General features: G+C 55.5%; 3 protein-coding genes and 1 long non-coding RNA gene across 5 annotated transcripts in view; 1 reads left to right on the top strand and 3 right to left on the bottom strand.

The window, feature by feature from the left end:
* Nucleotides 1-19,834, bottom strand: part of LOC110261339 (zinc finger protein 444) — a 996,914-nt gene that overhangs the window by 160,897 nt on the left and 816,183 nt on the right. The gene's annotated exons all lie outside the window — the stretch shown is intronic.
* On the top strand, nucleotides 1,880-2,951 carry LOC102160975 (uncharacterized). The gene is made up of 2 exons (XR_303919.4): nucleotides 1,880-1,981; nucleotides 2,639-2,951. It is a non-coding gene; the product is annotated as an uncharacterized LOC102160975 (long non-coding RNA).
* On the bottom strand, nucleotides 5,850-6,979 carry RNF225 (ring finger protein 225). The gene has a single exon (XM_005664947.4). The coding sequence runs from the start codon at nucleotides 6,854-6,856 to the stop codon at nucleotides 5,921-5,923; it is 936 nt and encodes a 311-aa protein (XP_005665004.2). The 5' UTR covers nucleotides 6,857-6,979; the 3' UTR covers nucleotides 5,850-5,920.
* RPS5 (ribosomal protein S5) lies at nucleotides 8,058-13,846 on the bottom strand. 2 transcript variants are annotated; one of them, XM_084962420.1, is made up of 7 exons: nucleotides 13,776-13,846; nucleotides 12,954-13,062; nucleotides 10,291-10,398; nucleotides 9,752-9,961; nucleotides 9,501-9,629; nucleotides 8,254-8,352; nucleotides 8,058-8,178 (listed from the first exon to the last, which is right to left on the bottom strand). In XM_084962420.1, exons 2-7 carry the CDS (start codon nucleotides 13,059-13,061, stop codon nucleotides 8,110-8,112), a joined length of 723 nt encoding a protein of 240 aa, XP_084818546.1. In that variant the 5' UTR covers nucleotide 13,062; nucleotides 13,776-13,846; the 3' UTR covers nucleotides 8,058-8,109. The 2 variants fall into 2 exon arrangements, with proteins under 2 accessions (XP_084818546.1, XP_003128181.1); XM_003128133.5 differs by lacking the exon at nucleotides 10,291-10,398.

The raw sequence follows: 19,834 nt of genomic DNA, 5'->3' as shown, positions 1-19,834 counted from the left end.
ACTCAGACAACAGCTGGGGAAAGCCTTCAGTCAAAAATGCCCGTCGTATATGTTCCCATCCTAGCTCAACTGTAGCAAATCCAACTAGTATCCATGAGGATGCTGGTTCGATCCCTGGCATCAGTGGGTTAAGGATCTGCCATTCATTGTGGCTGTGGTATAGGCCAGCAGCTACAGCTTCAATTTCACCCCTAGCCTGGAAACTAAGCATATGCCCTAAAAAGACACACACGCACACACACAAAATGCCCCACATCTGTCTTCTTATAGGAGCTCGTAAAGTTCTCATCTTGTGAGTGCAGCCAATGTACAAAACTACAATTTTGTCTTTTCTGGAATTCGAATAAATGGACTCCATAATTTTTTCTTGGCTTCTTTCACTTACCTCCAGGCTTCCCTCCCCGCCATGTGTTGCATATACATCATAAATTCTTTGCTTCTGATGATTTAAAGGAGTCCATTTTATGGACGCACCACATTGTATTTATCCACCATGGTAATGGATAGTGGAGTTGTTTCCACTATTTATTTCGAATAGAGTGGCTACGAATACTTGCATACAACCCTGTGAACACCGTTTTCATTTCATTTGGGTGCGGCCCTAAAAGGACCAAAGAAAAAAGTCTGGAGTAATTTAAGCCAGGGCTCAGCAGATTACAGCCTTTGGGCCAAGTTTAGGCCATTGTCTGCTTCCGTCCCATCTCCAAAATGAGAATAGTTTTTATGCTTTTTAGAGATTGAAAAAATCAAAAGAATGCTATTGTGTAACATAAAAGTTGCATGAAATTCAGATTTCCAGGCCAGGATAGGCAAACCCATAGAGATAAAACATAGACTAACAGTTGCCAGGGGTTGAGAGAAAGGAGAGATGAGACGTGCCTCTGAAGGGTATGAGATTTATTTTTGAAAATATTCTGCAATTAAATAGCGGTGATGGTTGCACAACTCTGAGATCATATTAATAACCCAACGAACTGTACATGCTAAATGGGCAAATTGTGCAGTGTGTAAATTATATTTTAAGAAAATTGTTATTAAAAATAAAAATGAGCAGGGGTTCCCTTGTGGTGCAGTGGGTTAAAGATCTGACATTGTTACTGCAGTGGCTTGGGTTGCAGCTTGGGCAGGGGTTTGATCTCTGGCCGGGAACTTCCACATGCCGCGAGTGAGGCCAAAAATAAAATAAATAAACAGGAATGCAAATTTTAAAACCAAAAATTTTTAAATACAAACTAAGATTTCTGGAAGATTCCTTGGAAAAGTCTCATACCCAACGAGGAGTTATGTATGGTCATTAGAGTGGAAGCATCCATGCCCCAGAGAGGGACACGGGTCTCTCCTGGTCTCTCTGGCCCCAAGACTCCTGTGAGAGCGATCGGACAGGGGAAGCCCAGCTTAGGGGGACAAGCCCAGCTCTGTCCTCTCAAGGTGTGCCCCTGGGGGGGGACGCTCCCCATCCGAGCCTGTTTCACTCTTGGAACTGAGGATCCGCGGACTTGCGAGGTATGCCAGGGGTTGGGGTTAGGGTTCGAGAGAGCGCAACAGTCACTGCACCAGGGGTTTTTCTTTGTAATCTTATCGCATCTCCCTTAAAATGTACTCATAACTAGATGAGCACGAACGGCTGCAAGGCCCGGGACCTGCCGATACAGAGCGCGGAGCGGGGCGCAGAGCAGAAGCGCCAGCAGTGTGATGACAATCGGATCGATTCCGCACCTCCCAGCCCGGTAGCTGCGTTGCTCCGACGCTCTCCTGCAGTCGTCGTGGCAGCTCTGGCTCCGGGTCCCCGATTGGTCACAGCCCTTTGGGCGCAGCCCCAGTTCCTCCCTCTAGTCTGAGGCCGGAACACTCTGCCCGCGCAGCTCTGATGCGCCCCGGCAGAAGGCGGGCAAAATCGCCACAGCAACGCTGGCTTCAGGCTTCCAACTGGGTACCCGTGTCGGTCGCCTTTGCTGCTCCCGAACCAGGCCCTGGCGGAGGGGTAAGATGCGGTCAACGCCGCGGAGATGAGGTGAAAATGTGCCAGAGTTCCCTCGGTGGCGCGGTGGTTAAGGATCCGACTTGCCTCCGTGGAGGCGCCGGTTCCTTTCCCACCCAGCCCAGCGGGTTAAGGATCGGGCGTTGCTGCCGCGCGGTTCAGAGTCGATCCCTGGCCTGGGAACTTCCATTCGGCGCGGGTGCGGCGGGTGCAGCTGGAAAGAAAGAGAAAGAACGAAAGAAAGAGAGAGAGAAAGAGAAAGAAGGGATAAAAGAAAGAGAGAGGAAGAGAGGAAAGGAAAAGATAAAGAGAGAGGAAGAGAGAGAGAGGGAAAGAGATAAAGAGAGAAAAGGGCCAAGTGCAGTGCCGGCCACGCCCCCAGCCCTCATCGCGGCCTCCGATTGGTCCGCCTCGAGGGCCGCCTCCGCAGTTTCCCCCTGGCCTGGACCCGCGCGGAGGCTGGCGAGCAGCAAAGGACGGAGAAATTGGAGGACAGAGAGAGATGTGGCTGCGGGAGGAAGGAAAAGCCTCCCAGCCAAGGGGGTCGAGTCGAGGAGGGGTGTTTTGCAGAAAGCTCTCTGGTCCCTGTTCGAATCCACGCCCTGCCCAGCACCTTGGCCTCAGTTTCCCCATCTGTAAGCTGGACACTTGCATTTCCAGGATCCAACGAGTGTTCCCTTGGCCTGAATACAAGAGGGTGCCCCGACGGGTGAGCAGAGGCCCCCTTCCGAGGAGAGCCTGGTTGGATCCTGGTGCAGTAGAGCTTCCGGGGGAAGAAGAGAACTGGGGGAGGGCCTGGAAAATGTTGGGGGAGCTGGGGGCGCCACGAGTGTGGAGGGAGGCAGTGTTGACTGGATGATGGCTCTTAGCCCTCCGGACATCATCAGCCATGCGACGTCCCTTGTTCCCAAAGTACCCCCGGTGTGCCCTTGGTATGCAGCAGGCACTCAATAAATACTTGTGAATGAACGAATTCTTCCTGTAAGTAATTTATTTTCTCCTGCTTTGCAGAAGAGAGAACTAAAATCTGGCCGGTAAAGGAGGCCTCCCTGGCACCTTGCCAGGTCCTGCGGCTGACACACCCCCAACCCGCCATGTTCACAGCCATAGGGACCATGAGGAGGAGAAGCCCTGGCAGGTGTAGGGGTGCATCCAGCAGGGATGGAGTGGGCAGAGGGAGGCGGGGAGGGCACAGCTCCAGGTGGCGGGAGGCTGGAAGGCAAGTGTGGGGAGAATCCCCATGTGATCCAGGCCCCAGAGTGGTTTTAGGCATCCCGTTTGTTCATGGGCAGTGGGCGGGTAGACACAGAGGTAGCAATTGGCAGACAGGGACGCTCAGCAGCCCCTGGGCTCTGTCATCAGCCTCATTTTATGGGAAGAGAGACTGAGGCCTCAGGCTCCTAGCTGGCAGGGTGGAGAAGCAGCCCTTCCCCAGAGTCCCGAGGAGGAAGTGAGTTAGGGCAGGGAGAAGCCAGCCCTGCCCACTGCCCTTAGCTGCCAGCTGCCTGCATCCAGTCTCCCTGCCTCAATGCCAGCTGTTGTTTCCTCTGAGTATCCTTGAAGACACAGCTCTGAGGTCTGTTCCTGCAGGCAGCCTTCCTTGAACCCCCGCAGGCAGAAAGTGTTGTCTCCTCCCCCTCTGTGCACTGCAGCCAAGGGCCCATTTCTGCTGCTCTCCACCTCTCTGTCCCGGCCCGGGCTGGGCCCCTTCCTGCCAGTTCTACGCCCCCCTCCAAGCCCTCCCAGCCTGGGGTAGAGAAGGCGAGCGATGCACAGCAGGAGGTGAAAGACCCTGTGGTCAGCTGAATCATGCCCCCAATGTCATCCAGATCCTCGTCCCTGGAATCCGAGAGTCTCTTACTTTACATGGTAAAATGGACTTCACAGGTGTGATTAAATGAAGGACATGGAGTCAGAGAAGTTATCCTGGCTTAGGGGTGGGCCAGTGTAATCCCAGTATCCTTAAGGTGAAAGAGGGAGGCAGGAGAGTCAGGAAGAGATTGGAAGATGCTATCCTGCTGCCCCTGAAGACAGAGGAGGAAGCCAAGGAGCGCAGCTCCAGAGGATAGAGAAGCTAAGGCAATTCTCTCCTAGAGCGTCCATGAGGAACTAGCCCTGCAGACCCACTTCAACCTGGTGAAACTGATTTCAAGACTTCTGACCTGTGAGTTCCTGCTGTGGCACAGTGGTTTAAGGACCTGGCATTGTCACAGTTGTGGCTCGGATTCAAAAAAGACTTCTGGCCCACAGAACTGTAAGATAACTAACAGGTGTTCTATGGAACTGATTTGGTGGTAATTTGTGGCAGGAGCCGGGGGAAAGCAATAGAGACCACCAAGCAATCCTGCTCCTGCCTGGCCAGGTATCCTCCCTGCGGCACCGGGACGTGCCTGTCCCGTGATCCAACACACTGGCATCACTGGCCCCGGGTGTGGGACAGGAACTGTCTGGGAAGACACTCCCTTGGGCACCCTGATGCTCCCCCTCCTGCTTCCCACCTGGAAGCAGTAGCCCCCATCCGGAGCTCCACTGACAGGCCTAGGCTGGGGTGGCTGGGAGCCAGGTGAGCCTCGGATACCGTAGGCTTCCCAGGATGCCTCTTGGTTACTTGCAAGGATGCCACTCCCTAGAAAACCATCCGGTAGCCCTGTGTGCCAGGCGCTGTGGACACACATGTAAATAAATCTAAGAGGAGCCTCCAGCCCCATAGGAGTCACATTTCTCTCCCGAGAGTGCTGGATGCCACCTGCCACACATGGCACCCCAGCCTTGGGTGAAGTGAGGCTGCCTGGGGCGCCAGGCCTGTCGGGGAGACAGGGCCCATGTTCAGTTTGTGCGGAGGGTGGTTAACCCCTTCCGAGAGGAGGGCGGGAATTGGAGCGCCACTTGTTGGCTGCTTCCGCAAGGAGCGCTGAGGCTCCAGCCTGGTGCACAGCAGGGCTGGCAGGAAAGCTTGTCCGACCTGGAGGAGGTGCAGTAACTGGCCCTGAGAATTTCATGAGCGGAGAGGGGGTGTCGGGGGCTCTCATGGCTAGGGAGAGGGGCCAGGATCCTTGGGAGGCCCGGGTGTCCAGGAGGGAGCCTCCACCTACAATCACATGATATTCTCTGACCCAGAGGGCGACTTTGACTTCTTCGAGCCTCAGGCACCAGAGCTGCCTCAGAGCAGAGTAGGAGAATCTCAGAAGCCACTACCCATAGGGAAAGTCGAGGCTTCCACTGCAAGTTGATACACAGGACCCAGGAGGGAGCCAGTCTTTGAAGCTCCGGCCCTATCTGTCCCTCCCCAGCCCTGGACAGGCCACTGCTGCACCACCACTCCAAGTCAGGTGTGCAAGGCAGCAGCTCAGGACCAGCACGGAGACAGCTGGATCCCACCAGGCCCAGCCTACAGGCAGCAGAGGAGAAAACCAAGCCCACAGGCTGGGGAAGCGGGTAGCAGTAGGCCTTGCAATGGGCCGGCCAGGGATGGTGGCCACAAAGATGGGTAAATCTGAGTCCTCAGCCCTGGTCCGGCCGAGGAGGAACGTTCTTGAGGCTCTGAACCGGAGTGCACTCAGGAGGACCGTCAGGAGGAGCAGGGATGGGGATGCTCCGAGCAGGGCCCCTGCTCGATGTGGTTCTGGGCGTCTCTGCGGCTGGTCTAGCGCAAGAGAATCAGGGTTCTGCCGACTGGACCTTCACCGATAGTATAGGAGGGTTATGAGTGCCTCCCAGCAGGGCCTTTACAGACTCGGGGGTCCCACATCTGAGGCCCACAGGGATCGGAGCCGGGGTGCTCCCCGAAAGGGGCCCTCCGCATGCCACGCCGCCAGGAATCCTCGCACCAGGCCCCTCTGGGGAAATGCGTGCTTGCCAGGCACCCTCTAAGGCCTCCGCGGGGATCAGGACGCCCCGAACCCAGGTCCCCAGGCCTGGCGACGGCCTGCGGCGCACCCGCGTTTACCGTGACCCCCGCAGCCTCCTCCCGCCCCGTGCCCGCGGGGCCCAGTCCGGGGCCGGGGCCGCCCCTGCCCCCCACCCGCGGTCCGAGGGCCCAGCCGGCGTCTCCTCGGGAAACCCCTCGGGCTGCAGCGCGTCCTCCGCAGCCTCTGGCGGCTCGGCGTCCGGCTCAGGGCGCGCGGGGCGCGGCGTCCAGGCGGGGGTCCAGGGCGCGGCGGGCGTGGGCCGAGGCGGGAGCCAGAAGCTGGGCGCCGGCGCGAGCGCCACGAGCTGGGGCCGCGCGGAGCTCGAGGCGGCGGCGCGCGGGATGAGGAAGAAGATGTAGACGCCCGAGACCACGAGGCCCGCGGCCACCAGCACGGCCAGGGCGACGGCCGCGTGGAAGACCCAGGCCGAGCTGCGCAGCGTCAGGCGGCGGGACAGCGGGCGGCCGAGGCGCAGCGGCGGCGGCGGCGGCGGCGGCGGCGGGCGGGCCTTGCGCGGCCCGGGCGCGGACGGCGGCCTCAGGTAGAGCAGGCCGCGCCGGCGGTCGAAGCGCACGGCGCCCTGGCCTGGCAGCGGGGCGCCGGGCAGCAGGGCGAGCTGCGTGGGGAGCGCGGGCAGCCCGCGGCGCGGGGCCAGGCGCGTGGGCGCGCGGCACACCGGGCAGGCCACTGCGTCGCCGCCACCCGCAGTGGCCAGGGACAGGCGCGCCAGGCACTCGAGGCAGAAGATGTGGCCGCAGTCCAGGCGCTTGGGCAGCTTGAACACGCTGTCGAAGGGTGACACGCAGATGAGGCACTCCACGGGGGACGCGGGGGGCAGGATAGGGCCCGGGCTCCCGTCCCCTTCCTCCTCCTCGCCCTCGTCTTCATCCTCCCCTCTGCCGGGGCTGCCGGGGCCCGAGCCCTGAGGGGGCCGGTGGCGGCGGAGCCAGGGTGGCCGAGGACAGGGCATCTGGACCCGACCTACGGGGAGAGGGGTCTGGAGGGACAGCAGAGGACGCGGAGACCCGGAGAGGAGACTGGGAGTAGAGCACAGAAGGGTGTAGGGAGGTGGAGGGGCAAGACGGGACTAGGAACCGGGACACAGGGCGCAAAGGATGCTGAGCTGCCCCCAGATGCCCCAGGCAGGAGTGGGCCTGAGTGATGCCAGGAAGGACTGCAGAGAGACAGGGAGCAAAGCTTAGAGGTACCCCCGAGAGCTAGGCAAACCCTTGGGAGACTCAAGGGAAAGGCAGATGAGGGAGGGCCCAAGCTTTAGGATGGGTGGCCAGCATCCCAGCTGCAAACCCGGAGTCGGAGGCTCCCCACCACTCTAAGAACCCAGGGGACCAGTGGTCCTTCCTACCTGTTGGCACCTCCACCCTCTGGCCGGCACTTTCCTGCCTGCTCTGACCCCATCCGTAGGCCTACCTGCAGGTGGATACCAAACACCCCTCCCCATGGGAGGTGCCCAAGGCAGGACCCCTCCCTCCAGACCCAGGTTGCAACCAGACCTGTCTGACTGCCCGCCCCACCCCCAGGATGGTGAGCACCAAGTCTGACCTTGGCAGATGTTGAGGGTGGCACAGGTTGACACGGATGTGACAGCCCAGTTCCCTGAGGAAGGCAAACTCCACTACCCCCAGCCTTCAACACCTCAGGAACCCTCCCCGCCAGAGCCACTGGCGGGGCGAGTGCAACCCCGGTGTTAGGGGAGCTGTGGGGCACGTGGGGGACTTTGGAGCCCTGAGGGCTGAAGGCAGAGACCCCACAGAAGATGGGCTAGGGCCGGCAGAACAAGGGCTACGTGCTGTTCTGGCCCAGAGCCTAGGCCTTGGCTTCCTACTGTACACCCCCCCCTCCCTCGTGGTAGTGGGTTTCAACCACCAAGCCCCCCCCCGCCCACCCAAACCAGTGACGTCTCTGCCAGGACCCCACCCAGCTCATTTCCAAAACTTGCTGTAAGAGTCCAGGCAGCCAGGCCTGCACCCCAGGGTGCCATGGTTCTGAGTCAGCGGTGCTTCCTGAGCTGAGTGAGTGCTTCCCTGGTGAATCCAGATCCCCAGAGATCAGAAGACATGCCAGGAATGTGGGTAGCTCCCCAAGACACAGGGGTTGTCCTGCACCCACCTCTTGCTCCCAGACCCACCCCCAATGGACACAGTGCACAGGAGGGTGGGGCCACCCTAAATGGCAAACAGTTTTATTGGGGCTGCAGCTGGGAAATCAACGGTTGGATTTGGCCACACGTTCCAGCTCATCCTTCTTCTTGATGGCGTAGGAGTTGGAGGAGCCCTGCAAGAAGGGACGGTTAGCACCAACGGTGGAGGGCCCTCCCCTGGAGACAGCACACCCAGTGTCCTCACCCACCTTGGCGGCATTGATGAGCTCATCTGCCAGGCACTCGGCAATGGTCTTGATGTTCCGGAAAGCAGCCTCTCGGGCACCCGTGCACAGCAGCCAGATGGCCTAGAGAGTAGGGGTCGGCTTAGCAGGGGTTCCTCCAAACCAGGCAGCACCACATTCTCCAGTACCCAAGCCCCCAATGAGCACTGGGGGGCCCACGAGCACAGTGGAAGCCCACGATGCAGTAAAGAAGGTGTGCTGCTAGATCTGGCATCAGACTAAGGCTCCTGATGACAGCGGACCTGAGACACGCCGCAGGGAAATGTAATGTGTGCTCCTGGCCTGGAAACCTTGGTTGGAATGGAACAGCTATAACGGGCATGCTGGGGACGGCTCCGCCAACTGCAACAGTGAAGGGACACTGAACGCTGGAGTGCTATTCAACTACTCGGAGACAGGTGTTCCTGATGTGGGACAGCGGAAACGAGCCCAACTAGTACCCATGAGGATGCGGGTTTGATCCCTGGCCTTGCTCAGTGGATTAAGGATCTGTCATTGCTGTGAGCTGTGGTGAAGGCCACCAGCTGTGGCTCCAATTCGACCCTTAAGCCTGGAAACTTCTGTATGCTGCAAGTACAGCCCTAAAAAGCAAATAAACAAACAATTTTCAAAAATTACTTGGGAGGTAACAACGGTGATAGAATGTCAAGTCATTCTTAGGAGACCCCAATGCGGTGTTAACAGGGAAATGGTTAAAATGCCTCTAACTTAAGTTCCCACTGTGGCACAGCAGTAACAAATCCAACTAGTATCCATGAGGATGTGGGTTCGATCCCTGGGCCTGCTCACTGGGTTAAAGATCCGACGTTGCCATGAGCTGTGGTGTAGATTACAGATGCGCCCTGGATCTAGTGTTGCTGTGGCTGCGGCTGGCGGTTGTAGCTCTGATTTGACCCCTAGCCTGGGAACTTCCATATGCCTCAGATGTGGCCCTAACAACCAAACAGCTAAACAAATAAACAAAAAGCCTCTAGCAGATTCTCAAACAATCCAGGAGTGTAGAAACATACACCCAAAGGACACTGGTCTGCCAGCCAAATGCTGCCCAGGAGAGGGCCCAGAGCGTGTGTCTGCTCTGCCTCGGGGGAGAACTCAAGACAAGTTCCTGGAGAAAGCGACCCTCAGGAAAAACACAGACACACACGAACATTCCCAACCGTCAACCCTGCCCCAGCCAGGCCGCTGCCAGCGGGTGAGCACCCCCAGCCCACCTGATTCACACGGCGCAGTGGGGACACGTCCACCGCCTGCCGCCTCACGGTTCCGGCTCGGCCGATGCGGGTTGAGTCCTCCCGGGGGCCGCTGTTGATGATGGCGTTCACCAGGACCTGCAGCGGATTCTGAGAGAGGGGGCCCATAAGCCCGCCGCCCAGCCAGCGGCCCTCCCCACCTGGCAGGCGGAGGACCCTGGTGGGCCGCTGGCACGGCGGCCGAGGGCCCTGGGGTGCAGGGCAGGCCCTACCTCGCCCGTGAGCAGGTGGATGATCTCGAAGGCATGCTTGACGATGCGCACGGTCATGAGCTTCTTGCCGTTGTTTCGGCCGTGCATCATCATGGAGTTGGTGAGGCGCTCCACAATGGGGCACTGGGCCTTGCGGAAGCGCTTGGCGGCATAGCGCCCTGCGCTGTGGGGCAGGTACTTGGCATACTTTTCCTTCACCGCGATGTAATCCTGGGGCAGCAGAAGAGGGATGGAGGGACCATGGTCAGGAGCAGCTGGACCTTGGCAAGGACCACAGGGACCGGACACACAAAGGGAAGCCCCCATCCACCCGCAGGAGCTTGTGCGTGAGCCCTGCCTGCCACTACAACACCGAAACCAGTTCCTGCGAGTCATTGAAAAGATCATTTCCTGTATAATGGGATGAAGGGGTGTGGAGAACGAAGATGACAGCCCAGGCTCCGAGTTGTGTTAATGAAGTGTTTCTTGGAGTTCCCATCATGGTGCAGTGGTTAATGAATCTGACTAGGAATCATGAGGTTGCGGGCTCCATCCCTCACCTCGATCAGTGGGTTGAGGATCCGGCATGGCTGTGACCTGCAGTGTAGGTCGGAGGCTACAGCTCCGATTAGACCCCTAGGGCACCTCCATATGCCACAGGTGTGGCCCTAGAAAAGACAGAACAAACAAACAAACAAACGAGACAAAATGAAGTGTTTCTCCAAACTCTATACCAGACACCTATTGTATCAGATAATTCTTCGTGGAGGGGCTGCGCTGTGCACTGTGGCATATTTAGCAGCATCCAGTATGCCAAGAGCGCTCCTCAGCACTTATAGCCCAAAATGTACCCAGACATTGCCTAGTGTGCCTTAAACTGGGGTTGGGGGGGACCACCCCAGAGAATCAATGTTTTAAAAATCTTTTAGAGTGCCCATTGTGGCTCAGTGGTAACAGACCTGACCAGCATCCACGAGGACGCAGGTTCCACCTCTCGTCTAGATCAACGCATAAAGGTTCTAGCACTGCTGTGGCTGTGGCACAGGCCTGCAGCTGCAGCTGCAGCTCCTATTTGACCCCTAGCCTGAGAACTTCCATATGCCTTGTGTGTGGCCCTAAAAAACCAAACAAACAAAAATAGCCAGAAGAAAAAGAAAACAAGGAGCAAACATCCATGCGACAGAAATCACATGTGACTCAAAGAGCCTAGCCTTACAACACATTCAAAGTGAATTCACTGTATAGTACTGGGAAATCTCAACACCGTGTGATAGGCAAAGATGTAATGTGGAAAAGAATCTGAGAAAGACTGTAAATGTGCATAACTGATTCACTTTGCTGTATATATACCTGAACCACTACTGGGAGTTCCCTGGCGGTGTAGTGCTAAGAATCCATTGCTTTGGGAGTTCCTGTCGTGGCTCAGCGATAACAAACCCAACTAATATCTATGAGGATGTGGGTTCAATCCCTGGCCTCAGTTAAGAATCCAGCATTGCACAATAGCCAAGACATGGAAACAACGTAAATGTCCATTGACGGATGACTGGATTATACTTCTCAGCCATAAAATGGAATACTACTCAGCCATAAAGAAAAGAACAAAATAGGAGTTCCTGTCGTGGCTCAGTGGTTAATGAATCCAACTAGGAACCATGAGGTTTCGGGTTAGATCCCTGGCCTTGCTCAATGGGTTAAGGATCTGGCGTTGCCGTGAGCTGTGGTGTAGGTTGCAGACATGCCTCAGGTCCCGCGTTGCTGTGTCTGTGGCCTAGGCCAGCGGCTATAGCTCCAATTAGACCTCTAGCCTGGGAACCTCCATATGCCACGGGTAAAGCCCTAGAAAAGACAAAAAACAAAAAACAAAAAAACCGGAGTTCCCGTCATGGTGCAGTGGTTAACGAATCCGACTAGGAACCATGAGGTTGAGGGTTCGGTCCCTGCCCTTGCTCAGTGGGTTAACGATCCAGCGTTGCCGTGAGCTGTGGTGTAGGTTGCAGACGCGGCTCGGATCCCGCGTTGCTGTGGCTCTGGTGTAGGCCGGTGGCTACAGCTCCGATTCGACCCCTATCCTGGGAACCTCCATATGCCGCAGGAGCGGCCCAAGAAATGGCAAAAAGACAAAAAAAAAAAAAAACCAAAATAATGCCATTTGCAGCAACACAGACCAAACTAGAGACTCTCATACTCAGTGAAGTCAGTCAGAAAGAGAAAAACAAGTATCACATAATATCACTTATATCTAGAATCTAATACATGGCACAAACGAACCTTTCCACAGAAAAGAAAATCATGGACTTGGAGAACAGACTTGTGGTTGCCAAGGGGGAGGGGGACGGAGAGGGATGGACTGGGAATTTGGGGTTAATAAATGCAAACTATTGCTCTTGGAATGGATAAGCAATACATTCCCGCTGTACGGCACTAGGAGCTATAGCTAGTCACTTATGTTGGAGCATGATAATGTGGGAAAAAGAATGTATTTAAGTTTGTGGGACTGGGTCACCTTGCTGTGTAGTAGAAAATTGACAGAACACTGTAACCAGCTATAACGGAAAATTAAAAAAGAATTCAGCATTGCTGTGGCTCTGGCACAGAACGGCAGCTACAGCTTCAATTCGACCCCTAGACTGGGATCCTCCATATGCTGCAGATGCGGCCCTAAAAAGACAATAAATAAATAAATAAATAAAATTTTAAAAAGGCCTGGGGTATTGGCAGAAGCATAGACACAAAGACCAACGAAACTGAGTTCAGAAATAAACTTTTATGTTTTTGCTCAACAAAAATTTCCAAAAAGTGTACCAAGGCCATGCAACTGAGAGATACTGGCATTAGAATATGTATATGTAAGATATAACAGAGATTTAAATTACATTTCATGACCTAAATTTGTTAAAAAGATGCATTAAATTCTACAGGACAAAAATAAGAACCAGAATTTTGAGACAATTAGATTTCCCCAAACAAAACAATACCATCAGGCCCTTACACTTTAAAACATTACAATGGTGACTCTTCCTACCAAATAGCTTGTGGGATGGGACACTCTCAGGAAGGAACCATCTCCTGACTACCAATGTGGCAACTTCTAACAGGACACAAGGAAAAACACCAAAGATGGGTGCGGTGTTCCTCTTCTACTTGAGCCACCTTCGACTCTTGGAGAACAGCTATGACTTTCAAGTGATTCCACCATTAGAGGCGCAGCAAAACCCCTCACCTGCAAGGATATGTCATTAATCTGCACATCGTCGGTGCTCCACTTCCCAAAGAGCTTGATGTCTGGGGTCTCCGCCACTGCGGGTGCAGCTGTCTCCCACTCCGTCATCCTAGGAACACAAAGTGTCAAAACCCAAAGCATACCCACCACTGAGTCTGAAGCTAGCCCACATCCTGAAAAATAAGAAGTCACCAAGAACCAAGGAAAGCTGCAAACATCTGGGTCCACTTTGTTGAGCCTTAGAAAAACCACTCATTTCTCAGCAAGAAACATCCGTCTCTCACCCAGGAATTCCGAGGCCAAGAGTTGGCAGGCACGCTTTCAACAGTTGCAGTGAAGCCCAGAATGGGCAGACGAGACCAAATGCACTGACTTGGCGTTAAAATCCCAACCATCTTCAAGAGCTCTGGGACCTTAGAAAAGTCTATAAACCGCTTTAGGCTCAGCTTACAAAGTAACACGGAAAAGATTCAATAGTAGTAATTCTGCGCTTTATCAACGCAAGGGCTGAAGTTGGTTTCTGACCCCAAATAGGGACTAAAGGCTCCTATCTAGGAAAAACCCTGCATACTGCACCTAAAAACAACAGCTACTTCCTACATGTAGTACAATTGTAGAGGCAAAGCCAACATTCTCCGGTCCGCCGTGGGGCAAGGCTACGGCGGCGGCGGGGCTACCGGGAGCCAACAACGGGGCAAAAGTAACTTCCCCCGCGCCACTATTTGTGTCCTTCCAGGGGAAGCTCAAGAGGTCGGGGCTCACACACGACTTCCGGAAAACTCTGGTTTGGTCCTCGGACCCACAAATCCCCGAGACCCTTACCTAAGACCGCGGCTGAGGCGTCTCTACCGCTTGGCGTGGACCACGCGCCGCCCTGGCACAGACAGGAAGAGGCCGTGCGCAGCGGTCCAACGATTTTAAGTGAGGCGATAACTTCCGGGTCAGCAAAAGTAGCGCGTGCGCAGAACAACACGGCATATCCATAGACCAATCCGGAGCAGGGATGCAAAGGCGCCCTTTGGGGCTGACAGAACACGTAAACGCTCGGCGCATGCGTACTTGCAGAAGCGAGCCCAAAGGTGCTCTTGGCGGATGTCCGACTTCCAGCTCTTGCCTGTTCGCGGCGAGGCTAGGGTGGAGGGGGACGCTGCACAGGCGCAGAGGTCTCTATGAGGTCAGCGCCGCCATGTCTAATGTGGGCAGAAGTCTGGCCAGCGCTCGCCGCTATACCAGCACCACAAGTTGTGGGCTCCGGCGGCTTAGTGGTGTTAGGGCATTAAGACAGCTCTCTGCTGTAGTCCCTACCCGAGGCGGATGAGCAGGCATCACTTACGGTTCTCCTCTGCTATACTCGCGCGGTCGGTCGGCTTGGGGCCTGAGCTTCCAAGAGGGGACCCCTTGCTTCACCCCATGCCAGGGTCCTCCACCATTCTCCCTGTCTCCCGCCCGGTCACTGCACGCGGATGAGCCTCCGGGAGGAGCCCTGGAGGAGGAGACTGGAGAACAGCCTCTGCCTTTTTTTTTTTTTTTTTTTTTTTCTTTTTAGGGCCACACCCAAGGCATATGGAAGTTCCCACTCTAGGGGTCTAATCCGAGCTACAGCTGCTGGCCTGAACCACAGCCACAGCAACAGGGGATCTTAGCTGCATCTGCGACCTGCACCACAGCTCCCAGGCAACGCCGGATCCCCGACCCAACAAGCAAGGCCAGGGATCAAACCCACATCCTCATGGATAGTAGTCAGAGTCCTTTCCACCAGCCCACCTGGGAACTCTCCTCTGCCCTTTTTGATCCAGCTGGGGCCTGCGCTGGTGAGGTCACTGGCATAGTGCAGGTTGAGCACAGTGGTGGGTACACTGCCTGCTCTGCAGCCCATGACCACAGTGGTCAGCATGGAGCATATGTTAGGCCCAGACGTGAAGCTGTGCTGGGATGTGAGTGCCTTCCTGGCTGGCCTGGCAGAGGCAGCCACCATTGTAGCTGCTCACCACTACTGGGCTGATAGCAGGGAGCTGCATCTGGCAGAGCAGTTTCCATGAGGCTCCTCACCTTCCCGTACCCACCTTAGCCTACAAGGGTGGGGGATTCTCCTCTCAGACTGAAGAGCCCCAGCCACCTGAGCCTGGTGGTCCTTCATTTGTCCCCAGCAACCCCACATGCTCACCCTCGGGGCTTGCCAAATTGCAGGTGCTCAGATGCTTCCAGGTTTGTTGACTGATTGTAAAGGTACTCACGGCATATTAAGGCCTGCCCCTACCCCTAACCCAATTCCAGGTTTCAGACCAGAAACTCTGGGCCCTCTTGGACTGTCATCAGTCACCATTTATGCCACTGCTCAGGGCAGGAAGCTGTTCTGGGCAGGGGGTTAGATCCTCAGCCCCGAGAAGCCAAGGCCCCATTCCCGGCGGCCTGTGGTCTCCATGGCCTGTGCAGAGCAGCAGCCTTGGGGCTCTCACTAGGTCTGTGGGGACAGGGAGAGTCTAAGTCAGCCTCTTCCGGGTCCTAGAAGGTCACTCTCTGATTCTTGGGGGCTCTCCCTGGTCCTAGAGGAGTCATCAGGTGGGGTGCTGGCTGGAGGAAAACAGGGAGGCTGGGAATAGGCACCAGACACCCTCACAGGAGGGCCTAGAAGGGTCCCCCAACCCTGGCCCTTTCTCCTCAAAAGCTGAGGGGGTCCACCTGTCTGAACCTCAGCTTCCCATCAGTGTGGAAATGGGAATGAAGTCAGATAAGGCCCGCTTGCTGTCTGTGGTTCTTGGACTACCGGAGGTCACTTGAAATGGCTATCTTCATTGACCTTGCGAGAGGGACCCGCCGTGCAACGGAGGGCAGGAGGGAGGTCCCACAGTAAAGCCCCATGGTGGGGGGTCCCCTTGCACAGCTAGCAGTCACACACGACGTGCCAGGTCTGGGAGAGTCTAGCCTCCCCAGGTCCCCAGGACACAGGAACAAAATCTGGATTCTGACCCCATGAATCTGGGGATGCTGGTGCTGTGTTCTTCAGGCTGGAGGGAGGAAGTCCCTGCAGAGGCCCACCCTCTATTCCTGGACACGTCCACTCTGTGCTGACCAGCTCGGGCCATCTCCTCTGCACTGCTTTTCCAGGTGCTCCATGAGGGCAGGCTTTCTGGCTTGTTCTTTGCTGTGTCCCCAACTGGAAATACTGAATCTGTCATCCAATGTCTGCTCATGACTTTTTTTTTGTCTTTTTAGGGCTTCTCCCATGGCACATGGAGGTTCTCAGGCTAGGTGTCCAATCTGAGCCGTTGCCACCGGCTCACACCACAACCACGCGGCATCCGAGTTGGTGTCTGCAACCTACACCACAGCTCATGGCAACACTAGATCTTTAACCCACTGAGCAAGGCCAGGGATCGAATCCAAGTCCTCATGGATGCTAGTGGGGTTCCTTAACTGCTGAGCCATGATGGGAGCTCCTGCTCACGAGTAACGTGAACAAAGTCTGTCATAAACTTGCTGCTCCCACTCTAGGCTTTTGGCGGGCAGAGTGGCTGGAACGCCCTCCTCCACCAATTCCAGCCCCAGGACACTGCATCCTGCTGTCACCTGTTCACAAGACCTCCTTATCTGGGTCTGCCCCTCTTCCTGGTCGTGTCCTAATTCAGGTCAGCCTGGGGAAGCCCCTTCCTAACCCCAGGTAGGCCTTAAGAGTGTAGGAATCAGACCACTTGCTCTTCAGAACAACTTGATTTGATAGTCACGGATACCAAGAGAGGCAGTATCTTGTCCAGTCACACAGCAAAAACAGGCAGAGCTGGGATTCTAAGGTGGTTAGCCCCAGCGCCTGACTTCTGCCTCAGCTGGCCTCCCTACCCTCTGTGCATCCTGTCTGCCCCAGTTCCAGGAATCCGTGCACATACAAAGAGCCTGAAAGCAGAGTTCCTATTGTTAAGAATCCTACTGCAGTGACTCAGGTCGCTGTGAAGGTGTGGGTTTGATTCGTGACCTGACACAGTGTGTTAAAAGATCCGGTGTTATTGCAGCTATGGAATATGCTGCAGCTGTGGCTCAGGTTCAATCACTGCCCCAGGAACTTCCATATGCTTCAGTGTGGCCATTAAAAAACCACAACAACAGGAGTTCCCGTTGTGGCGCAGCGGAAACGAATCCAACTAGGAAACATGAGGTTGCAGGTTTGATGCCTGGCCTCGCTCAGTGGGTTGGGGATCCGGTGTTGCAATGAGTTGTGGTGTAGGTCGCAGACGCGGCTCGGATCCCACGTTGCTGTGGCTCTGGCATAGGCTGGCGGCTATAGCTCCGATGAGACCCCTGGCCTGGGAACCTCCATATGCCATGGGTAGGGCCCTAAAAAGACAAAAGGGGAAAAAAAAAAAAAGGAGTTCCCATTGTGGATCAGCCGAAATGAACTTGACTAGTATCCATGAGGCTGTGGGTTTGATCCCTGGCCCCACTCAGTGGGTTAAGGCTTTGGCATTGCCGCAAGCTGCCGTGTAGGTTACAGATGCAACTTGAATCTGGCATTGCTGTGGCTGTGGTGTAGGCCAGCAGCTGCTGTTCTGATTGGACTCTTAGGCTGGGAACTTCCACATGCCCCAGCTGTGGCCCTAAAAAACAAACGAACAAACAAGGAGTTCCCTTCGTGGCTCAGCGGAAATGAATCTGACTAGTATCCATGAGGATGCAGGTTGGATCTCTGGTCTTGCTCAGTGGCTTAAAGATCCAGTGTTGCTGTGAGCTGTTCACAGACGCAGCTCAGATCTGGCAAGGCTGTGGCTGTGGCACAGGCCAGCAGCTACAGCTCCAATTTGACCTCTAGCCTGGGAACCTCCATTTGCTGCAGGTGTGGCTGTAAAATACAAAAACAAAATAAAATAAAACAAAACGACAAACCCAGCAAAGGGCCTAGTACATATTTGCCCAATGAGTAAATGAGTTCAGTCAAGTCTAGGCCTTTCCCGTGGACCACTGGATCTGGAATAATCCAGAGAGGGGCTCTCTCGGCCCCTTAAGCTGCTTTTTTGGGGGGATGTGCCCCTAGCATGTGGAAGTTCCTGGGCCAGGGGTCAAACCTTCACCAAAGCAGCAACCCAAGCCACTATAGTGACAAAGCCATCAACCCATTGTGCAGAAAGACAACTCCCAGGCTCCTCCCATTTTAAGGAAAAGGCTGCTGAGGAGTTCCCCCTTGTGGCTCAACGGAAATGAACCCAACTAGTATCCATGAGGACATGGGTTTGATCCCTGGCCTTGCTCAATGGGTTAAGGATCCGGTGCTGCTGTGAGCTGTGGTGTAGGTCGAAGATGCAGCTCAGATCATGCACTTGCTGTGGCTGTGAAGTGGGCTGGCAGCTGCAGATCTGATTTAACCCCTAGCCCAGGAACTTCCACATGCTGCGGATTCATCCCTAAAAAGCAAAAAATGCTGTTGCTGAGCCAGTAAACAAGGAATTACCAGTAGAGGTGGTCTCCTTGGTCCCAAGCCTGCTCAAATAAAGGAACAGATGAAAGTGATCAACAAGCATGTTTATTGTTCTTCTAACTCCTTCAGGACTGTCTCCCCTCCCTCCCACAGCCTAGACAGAGAGCCAGTACATCCTGCCCACTGCCTGACTTGGGCCTCCTGCTGCCCATCGGTCTAACACTGGGCGCACAGGTGGGATGGCTTGACACGGTTGCTTGTTATAGGAGGGGGAGTTCTAGCCCTCACCACAAAAGAGGTGCCTGAGCCAGGTGGGTATGCCTAAGTCCCTTCCCCATTCTCAGTTTCCTTAGTGGCATATCAGGATCCCATGTTCAGGACGGCTCTCCGGAATTGGGGGTGGGGGTGGGAATTCAGGGCAAAATGTGCAGGGCTGGGGTGGTAATGCTGGATCAGATTCAGACCTGTCTCCTCACCTGCAGCACTTGTGGTAAAGAATAGAGGGAAGGAGGAACTGGCCTGGATTTGGAAACCCTAGAAGAGGGTATTAATAGAGGGTCTCACAGGTTAGGAATAAGGATAAATCCAGAAACACATTTTGGACACCCAGCTATCAAGAATTAGTGGGTACAGGATCTCAAGTTTGGGAAACAAGATACATAAACTCAGAAGCCTCACAGGAGTTCCCGCTGTGGTTCAATGGGATCAGCGGCGCCTTGGGCGCAGTGAGACACAGGTTCGATCCCCCGCCCGGCACAGTGGGTTAAGAATCCCGCATTGACGCAGCTGCAGGTGGTACCTGCAGCTCGGATCTGATCCCTGGCCCCCGGAAAACTCTGTATGCCTCAGGGCAGAAAAAAAGAACAAATCAAAACCTCATACAGACCCGTGATGGCTGCGACTCGGCGAATTGAGGCACAAATTCGGAAAAATAAGGGGAACCTGGCCTTGAGGCGGCGGATCAAAGCCCTTAACCGGAGTAAAAATAGGGACCTAGGTTTGGGGGAGACCCAGAGGCAGGAACTGGGGGCGAACCAGGCTTCCGGATTTTAACTAGAGACGGGAAATTCGGAAATGGCAGCTCACGGAGCAGGAAAGCCTGGCCCTCAGGATTTGGGGGAGTCTAAAGACACAGACCGAGCGGTCGTGCACGCAGACTGGGCCTGCAACGGGAACCCCAGGCCGGAAGTGCCGGCCTCCCCTGGTAACGACCAATCACCAACGTCCAAGTGACTGCCTGGGAATGACGCAAGGCGTCTCCAAGGCGATGGCGAATCGCAGGGAGGCTCCAGCTCTACCGGAAGTTGGAGTTCCCACCCGCCTCCCGCAGCGAGGAAAGGGGAGGTTGTGGTCGCCGTGGTAACCACGACGCCCAGACAAGTCCGGGTTAGACCGCACTTTCCTCTCCCGCCGGGTTCAGTGACGCTGAAGGAGCCCTCAGAGTCCCGGGGGGGGCGCCTCATTTCCTCACGCCTCTCCG

Source organism: Sus scrofa, chromosome 6 (genome assembly GCF_054392235.1).
Source record: "Sus scrofa isolate SSC_HxYL_T2T_F1_AM1 chromosome 6, Sscrofa_HxYL_maternal_Yorkshire_Landrace_v2.0, whole genome shotgun sequence".
Lineage (NCBI taxonomy): Eukaryota > Metazoa > Chordata > Mammalia > Artiodactyla > Suidae > Sus > Sus scrofa.
This window is presented reverse-complemented; position numbering and strand designations above follow the sequence as displayed.

What these genes read in the sequence shown, in the direction of transcription:
- RNF225 (XM_005664947.4), bottom strand. Translation starts at nt 6,856, where the DNA reads ATGCCCTGTCCTCGGCCACCCTGGCTCCGCCGCCACCGGCCCCCTCAG.
- RPS5 (XM_084962420.1), bottom strand. Translation starts at nt 13,061, where the DNA reads ATGACGGAGTGGGAGACAGCTGCACCCGCAGTGGCGGAGACCCCAGAC. An exon ending in TTAATGACATATCCTTGCAG is followed by an intron (nt 10,399 to 12,953) that starts GTGAGGGGTTTT and finishes TGTCTTTTCTAG; the next exon opens with GGCCACACCTGTGGCATATG. An exon ending in CACTGCGCCGTGTGAATCAG is followed by an intron (nt 8,353 to 9,500) that starts GTGGGCTGGGGG and finishes CCTACTCTCTAG; the next exon opens with GCCATCTGGCTGCTGTGCAC.